Source organism: Condylura cristata, unplaced genomic scaffold (assembly GCF_000260355.1).
Source record: "Condylura cristata isolate star-nosed mole 26May11 unplaced genomic scaffold, ConCri1.0 scaffold00008, whole genome shotgun sequence".
Classification (NCBI taxonomy): Eukaryota; Metazoa; Chordata; class Mammalia; order Eulipotyphla; family Talpidae; genus Condylura; species Condylura cristata.
The window spans coordinates 25,667,718-25,675,934 of NW_004567109.1; the positions used below are offsets into that span (position 1 = coordinate 25,667,718).

Below are 8,217 nucleotides of genomic sequence, written 5' to 3' on the forward strand. Positions count from 1 at the left end.
GGGGTCCCCCCCCCCCCTTGTAGTTGGGCTGGGACCCTCCCCCTCTTCATAGCTGGAGAAGCTCAAAATCCCCTTCCCACTGACTTGGGCTGAGAACTCACCCCTCCACCCCGCCCCAGCCTAGAGGCTCCCCTCCCCAGGGCCCCCAGGGCCCCCAGCGCCACCCCTGGGGACTGGCTGTGTGGCTCTGATAGACAGTGGGGGGGCCCAGCTGCTCCGTTATCTGTCTCCTCCAGGAGGGAGCCTGAGCCACTCAGCGGCTGCCAGTCTGAGATTAGGCCCCTGGAGGGTCATTAAGCACCGCCCTGGCCCAGGCCCAACCTCCTTTCCCTCCTTCATCTGGTCAGGCTGGCAGGTGGGAAGTAGTGATAAGGATGGGGGCTCCTGCAGTTCTGGGGCACAGAGCTCCATGCCCCCTGCCCCCTGTCAGGGCAGAAACACGGGGAGGGGGGCGGGGGAAGGTCACGACTAGGCTGGCACCTGCCAGGACTCACCGTTCCCAGCATCCTGGCCCTGCCAACATGAGGAGCCTCCTTGACGGGGTGCCGGGGTCCTGCCCAGGCAGGAGGGCAGGGCAACAGCTGCCAGAGGACCTGGCTGCAACCTCACAGGTGAGGCGGACAGGGCTCCTCGAGCTTCAGGAGACAGAGGCTGGTGACCTGTCTCTGTCCCTGGCATGTAGGCAGGGCAGGCGGGGAAGGGGTCGACACCAACCCCCCCTCACCCATGCAGGTGTGGGAGGGGAGAATGAATGTAGCTTCAAGCAAGGAGAATTAGATCAGGCAGCCCAAAGGTCTGGACCATGAGGCTGGAAAGAAAGGAGTGTTTGTGCCTCCCAGAACCTGACTCTCCTTCAGTAAGGGAGAAGCTGGGTTGGCACTGCCCTGTGTCTAATCAGAGACTTCCTGAAGGAAAAAAAAGAAAAGTTAACTTGGCCAGGCGAGGAGGGAGATGCAGTTTAAGCTAGCAGAGGTGGGGGAGAAGGTACCCACCCCATGAGCAAAAGCCTAGAGTGGGGATCACACGAGCCACAACCCATGGAGTCAAAGCCCAGAGAGGGGAAGGGGCTGTGCTAGGCCTGGGGCAAAGGACTGCCCCCTGCTCAGGGATGGCCCCAGGGAGAGAAGGATTTAGGGTCCTAGGCCACTCCTGGGAGCAGCAAAGGAAAGGGGAGGGGCCTGACAGGTCGGGAGAGGGCCCGCGTGAAGGCCATGACAACGGCTTTGGCAGGTGATTGTGGGGCCTCAGTGGAAGACCGAGGGCTGTTCCTGAGACCTAGCAGCCCCCAGAAGTATAAAACGTTTTTATTTCACAGAAATGATAACAGTTGGGGGAGACAGGAGGCAGGATAGGAGGCCCTGTGCTGACCATCCTCCTGGAAGGCTCCTCTCCATTGAATTAGATGCCCCGCCCCCCCAGGACATCCAAGGGTCACAGCCAAGTCCTGCACAATCTGAGCTCTGACCTTGCCAGGCGCCATTCAAGGGACGGGAGGGCAGCGGGGGTCAAAGTGCCCCTTACTACCGATGCCTGTGCCAAGGACAACCTGGCCATGGACACAGGTGCCCCTGACTAGGCTGGGGGGCCTCAGGCAAATGGAGGTCACATGGGGGTGCTCCGGACCTTGTCCTCCTCCTCTGTGCTGTTCTCATAGGCGTTCTTGTGCTCAGTGGACCTGAAAGGGGATGGGAGGAGGATGGAACGGCACTTTGACCTCCCCCCCCCACAACAGCCCTGCACGTGTGAGGGCAGCAGTCCTGGGCTAGTCCCCCGAGAGGGGAGGGGGCGCCTCTGAGTACCTCTGGTCCTGTCACTGAGACTGGAGGCCTCTCAGGGCCACCTCCCCAACCTCACCTCCCTCCCCCACGGAGCGCCCCTCCCCACCGAACCCTTTCTCCACACCTCATCCTGTCCCTTCCCTGAGTCCCCTTTCTCCCTGGAGTCTCTTCTCCCCTCGGCACCCTCCTCATGAGGCCCAGCGCACCCACTCAGCCCTGCCCTCCGCCTCATCCTCTGTCCCTTACTCCCTTACTGTTTCTCCCCGCAAAATGGAGCCCCAGGGGTGGTCCTCACCAAGCCCCCATCATTCACCTGCCCCTCCCTCCTGGTGCCCTCTCTTCATCAGGCCTTTCCCAGGAGTGCCCATCCTTCCCAGCCCTCTCCTGTGGCCCTGGGGTGTGTGCTGGGGAGCCCCTGGAGCACAGGGCAGCCTGCCCTCACCAGCGCCTCACCTGAAGCTGGCCGCCATGGAGGAGTACCTTCCCTCTGCTCCTGCCAGCACCCCATCTGCCTTGTTTCCAACCGTCATGACCATGTGCAGAGGCTCCCTGGGAACAGACATCAGTAAGTCTCCCTGGACCCCTTTCCCTTTCTTCCCCTTCATCCTCCCCATTCAACCAGGCCTGTTTGGGGCTCTGATTTTGCAAGTCCAAGAGAAGAGTCTGAGCCTCCCTCTAGCCAAGCCCCCAATAGCTGCTGCTTCTGGCCCCATTCCGTAGGCCCCATTCCGTGGGCCCCATTCCATGGGACCCTTCCTGGGTCCCAGCCTGAGCTTTGCCAATGACCTAGGGCTCGTGCCAGCCTCTACCCAGCCTCCCTGCTTCCTTCTGCCCTTAGCTCTGCCCCCCAGGGCAGCCCCAGCAGCCTCAATACCTGCCCCAGATTTCCAGCAGACTTTGGGGGAGGGGAGGCAGCAGAGCACCAGTGAGCAACCCTCAGAAGCACAGATGGAGCCAGTGGGAAAAGGGGGCATTTCCAGCCCTAGCTCCTGGCCACTGCCCTGGCTTCCCAGACTGCTCTCCCAGGCTAGGGGTCCTCACCACTGCTCATCTGCCCTGGGATGTCTCACCCGCCCCTCAGACATAAGATGCCCCAGACTAAACTCAACAGGTGCCCCCAACCCTGCCTCCAGTGTCCTGCTTCTGGCTAACTCACTCCCTCTGTGAGTGATGGTCAGAAGCCTGTCCTCCCTCCGGCCTGGCCGGCCCCAACCACCAACCTCCAACTCCTAAAGCTCTTGGACAGTGCCCCTCCCTCCAGCCCTAGGCCTCCCCACATCCAGACCTCCAACTCAGCCTTCTCACCCAAGACTGGCCCCTCCCACACAGGCCCCAGGGAGGCCAGAGTGCTTCTGCGAAGGCGCCATATCCTCGCAAACATTTCAATGAATTCCTCTTGCGTTAAAGATAAAATCCAAAGTTCAGGCATCGGTGCAAGGGCTGCTTGGCTCAAATCCTGCCACCCGCACCAGCCTGTCTCGGGCCTTTCCATCCCTCTCTTGAACCATGGGCCAGGCCACCTGGTGAGAGTGGGGCAGTCCACACCTGGCCCCAGGGCTGTGCAGGCCACCTGAGGGCCCTGGAGTGGGCGCCCTGAGTCAGGTCCAGCCGCATCCCTCCCAACTGCTCTTCCCAGCCACTTTCCACTGTGACTGCTCCCTAGACCTCAGGCTCAGGGTGAAGTGCAGAGGGAAGGCCCCAGCCCCCAGGCCAGGCCGCCTCACGCTGTGCTGGGCACTCTTCAGCACTGGACTTTGCACTTCACTTCGCACTGCTGGGTCCATGATGTCTACCCCCATCGCCCCTCTGTCCCCCAGTATGTGGCACAGCAGCTGACCCTCAAGGAGGACAGAAGGTTCTTTGGCAGATGTTCTCTCTGCCCCAAAGACCAGGTCGCTGTCCCAACTATTAAGATGGGAACTCAAGACTCTGGGCGAGACCGTCCCCTGGGGTCACAGTGGGTGAGGACCAGAGCAGCTAGCCCGAGCCTGGGCCCCATGCACCTCCACGCAGTGAGAGGCTGGGCTAGGGAGGTGGCAGAGGTCCTGGCGCCTGGGACACTCACGGCTTCTCCTGGCACCAGAAGCGGTTGACAGCAAAGGCGATTGCAACAAGGACCAGGAACACAGCCACGGCAATCAGGCCCTGCATCCAGGGCTGCAGGTTCCCCAGGCCTGGAAAGAGGTAGAGGAGGTACAGCAGGCCCTGCCACAGGGGCCTGGGAGTGCAAACAGGGGAGGGAGCAGCCCCAAAGTCTGGGGCCTGTATTAGAGGTGATTAGCCACTGACCTGAGAAACTTTCTGGGGTAACAGGGGTAGGAAGAAGGGCCCATGTGACACTCCCTCACTGAGCTTAAGAAAGGGCTATGGCTTGGAGGAAGGAAGATAAGCAAAAAAGAAATGAGGCGCCCAGGCCTCAGAGTGCTGCATCTGAGATCCAGACAGCCCAGGCCTCCTTCTCCTACTAGGGTCATGTGCTGTGGCCCCATGGGGTGCAGGGGCCCAGGGGCCAAAGGGCAGCCAGCCTGCATCCTGAAACGCAGCTAGCAAACACCCCACACGCACATCCCCCCAGCTCTCAGCGCTAGGGTGGCACGGGCAGAACCCCGCCTGGCATCTGGAAGATCCTGTTCTGTAAGAGATTTCTCGAGGGCTGGCAGGGCGTGAGCATGTGGGACTGCACAGCTGCTCTCCATAGCCGCCAGGGGTGCCCAAGGGGGCTGGGACAGAAAGTCCTTGAAAAGCAAGGCTGAGGGAGGAACTAGTCTCTTGGTCTTGGGGGGCCAGGCAGGAGGCTTCACCGTCTGAGCCCCTTTTCATCCCTCCAGTTGGATGGCCAGGGAACTAGTCTCCACGGTCCTTCACTGCCTCTGACCCTCACATGGCCTCTAGCCATGGTTCCCCAGAAGTCTGTCGTTATCAGGGCTGGCAGCCCCAAGGTCTCTCCCAGACCCCAGCTTCACTGTGCTCCATGAGCCTGAGGGAGCTCAGCCCTGAAGAGAACAGACTCATAGCAGGCAGAGGCCTGAGAGGGGGCCAGCGGACTCAGGGGCCTGCAAAGTCCCTGCATTCCTAGTGCCGCCCTGTAATCTACAATCGGAGAGGACACCGGCTGGGCACCGGCTGGGCCTCAAAACCTCACTGTGCTTCAGTCCCACTCCAAAGTCCTCCCTGTGTCTGCCCTGAAGCTCTCCTGCTACAGAGCAGGCTCTGCCTTCTCTGGGCTTCTGATTCTGGTGACTCCAGGGGAGGAAGGAGGGATCCAAGGAACTCAGCACACACGGCTTATCTCCCTGGGGAACAGAGGTGTAACCCAGCGTGATTACCCCACAATTCACCTATGCCAAAGAGCATGTTTGGGACTTTATGGCTCCAAGAACAATGTTTTTTTCCAAGAACAATGGTTCAGACTCATTGTTTCCTCTGGGCAGCGGCTGCTCAAGGACTGGCAGACAGGACTCAAGCCCCGGAAGGCCCCTCCCTGCTTCCTTCAGACACACTACACCCCCTGCCCACTCCTCTGTGTCCCTAGGGTGAACCCCCAGTGCCAGGGGCAGAGTCTAGAGCAGGAGAAGGTGGCCTGAGCCCAGCCCTTCTTGCTCTGCTGTGTGACCCATGCAAGTTGCTCAACCCCTCTGATCTTTACTTCCCAAGAGGGCTTCCAAGTCCTGCTTCCAGTCGAAGCAGGTGTGCATGAGCGCTCAAAGCCGCAGCAGAGGAGGGCGTGTCTGGACACACCTGTGCCGGCACCTCTGGAGCTGAATCCCAGCTGCAGTCTCCAGGCTGTGGCTGCGGAGGTGGGCTGGGTGCCGGGCAGGCACCAGTCCGGGTGTGGGGCTCGGCTGCGCAGAGCCCTGCTCCACCCTGTGACCGCAGCCGTGGGAGGTGACCAGGGCGGGTTTATGGTCTTCATTTCATGGATGAGAAAACTGAGTCTCGTTGAGGGACAGTGATTTGCTCAAGGTTGCGGCAAGATAGAAGGTGCTGGACAGAGAGCTTGGGCAGCGGGTGGGGGCCACTAGCCCTCCCCCAAGCCTAGGAAGCTGGCACCAAAGCCAGCTTTGACAGCACTGCTGTTCCCCTGGGTCAAGCCTGCTGTTGGGGGGTGATCAGGGCCCTCTCTCCTTGAGCCCCTGGCCCCGTCCTCAAGCCCAGCCATCTCCAGGCCAAGTCCTGTTCCTAGAGCTTGAACGTCAACTCCTCCCCAAGCCTCAGACCCACATCTCCCCTGCAGCCTTCACTTCTCACTTGAGGAAAACAAGTCACACACACAGCACAGGTCCCTGTCTTTGGAATCTCCTCCTGCCGGCCCACTGCCCGCACCCCCCACCCCCAAACTATGGTAGCAGGGATAGTGAGAGAGGCCAGAAGACCAGCCTGGGCCCCCAGCCCAGCCCTCCCTCCCTCACCACAGCCACCCCGCCGGCCCTGCCTGGGCTACCTTGTTGACAGCTGGCGGGTGGCACCGTCACGAGCAGGCCCAGAATGACCAAACTGAGGGCCAACATGGCTGCTGCTGCGGGGTGCTCCGGGGCCTCCCCTCTGGTGGCTGGGATCCGGGGTCCTGGAGCTGCTGGCGGGGTCTGTCAGTGCACGCCTGAGATCAGCCAGCTCAGCTCAGTCCAGCCCTGGAGGAGAGGAGCTAGTGGGAAGAAGAAGGGAGGAAGAAGGAGGGGGTGGAGAGAAACTGCCCTCCCTCCCATGGTAATGAGCTGCCAGGCCTGGCCTCCCCTGGCTGGTGCCCAGCCCACAGGTCATCTTGCAGAGGCAGGCTAAGGAAGGCATGCAGGAAAGGGAGATGAGGTGAGGGTGAGGGCAGGCCTCACCTCCAAACCCAAGCCTCCCCAGGACTTCTGTGTCAGCTCCCCATTCCTGGCATCTGGCTGGGGCGTGGGGAAAGGAGTGACACATTATTGCTCCTGCCTTGAATGAGTCTACAGGGAGGGGCCTCTTGGAAGACAGACGTGGGGCAGTGTGGGGAAAACCCCAGATGCTAGGGAAGGACAAAGTTGCCCTCACTCTGAGCCTGCTCTGTTTCCTCACCTGTCCCTACTCACCTGTCCCTACTCAGGCAAGCCAGACCCTAGGCCTGAGAAACAGCCCCAGCTTCTTGACTTCTATTCTTTGGATGGGGGCGTTTCCACCCAAAGATGGGGTGGCTCCAGGGACGTCTCCAAGGGGAACTTGCCCCGCAGTTGAGGAAGTCCTCCCTACCTGTGCTCTCTTCCTGCCCCACCTCGGTGTTCTCAGTAGCTCTCTAAACCCACCTGCTCCATGGAGATCTCAACAGAGGCCTGAGGGTCCCAGTCCCCGCCTTCCCTACACAGCCTGCTGACCTGAGTCCAGGTCAACTCTCCCTCCTGGCCCCAGAGGTGGTCCCTGGAGACTGGGAGGAGCCTAGTTTCTGGGCTTAGTCAGAAACCTGCCACTTAGCTTCTGATTCATCATCACCCATCTCAGGGAGAATGTGGATGAACAGAACCAGACGGTGCAACGCAAAGGAAGGACGCCCTGAAAGACAAGGTCCAGCCTGGTGCCTTCAACTCCCAGGATTGCATGGATTACCCCTAGGGCCCTCTGCTTTAGGCATTGAGAATGACCCAGGTACCTCTTGGGGCTGGATTCCCATGCCCACCCATCCCCAGGACTGTGGGAGGCCAGAGAGGCTGAGTCTGCCTGCTCCACAGAGGCAGAGGAGTCAGCAGACCAAAGGGTCAGAGGAAACCCCTCAGCAGCCTCTACCTAAGGGCCTCCTGGGCAGCAGCATTTTCTATTGCAGGACATTTCAGACAGTGGCTGCTCCCCGCTCCCTGCATGTGTGTGTGCACATGGGCTTGGGGGACATTTCCATCCAAAAGTGGGACATCTCCAAGGCGAACTTGCCTTGCAGTTGAGAGAGGCCTCCCCTACCTGTTCTCCCTCCCTGTCCCTACTTGGTGTCCTCAGAATCTTCTGATGTTTGGCCTGAGTAGGCACCTGGCGTGTTAATAAACAGCCAGGGAATCACTGATTGGAATGCAGGGAATGGGGTTGGATCTAACAAACATCCACTTATGCCTCCTGAAGGGCTTCAAGCAATGGAGTCACATGGTCAGATTTGCATTTGAGAAAGCCCCTCTGGACACAGAGTAGAGAATGAAGGGGAAATTCAAAGACTAGAGAACAAAAGCAAAAATAAACAATGGGACTCCATCAAAAAAGCTGCAAGGGAAAGAAAACATCATGAAAACAAAAAAGCCACCTACGGCATGAAAGCAGTTACTCAAAAATCATAACTCCAATGAAAGGTTAGTACAGTCACAACTTTAAAACTCAAAGGCAGCCATGGAAACAATGATTAAAAATGAACAGAGAGGGCCCTCCCTGGTGGCGCAGCGGGTTAAAGCACAGCACTGAGAATCTAAAGCCGCTTCCTCATGAGTTCGATTCCCGCCTGCCC

General features: G+C 59.7%; 1 protein-coding gene across 1 annotated transcript; it reads right to left on the minus strand.

Annotated features, from left to right (window-relative positions):
- Positions 1-1,337: 1,337 nt before the first annotated feature.
- On the minus strand, positions 1,338-6,388 carry PDZK1IP1 (PDZK1 interacting protein 1). Its single transcript, XM_004678976.2, has 4 exons — positions 6,220-6,388; positions 3,844-3,952; positions 2,232-2,327; positions 1,338-1,675 (listed from the first exon to the last, which is right to left on the minus strand). The coding sequence occupies exons 1-4, from the start codon at positions 6,284-6,286 to the stop codon at positions 1,603-1,605; spliced, it is 345 nt and encodes a 114-aa protein (XP_004679033.1). The 5' UTR covers positions 6,287-6,388; the 3' UTR covers positions 1,338-1,602.
- Between the last annotated feature and the right edge of the window lie 1,829 nt (positions 6,389-8,217).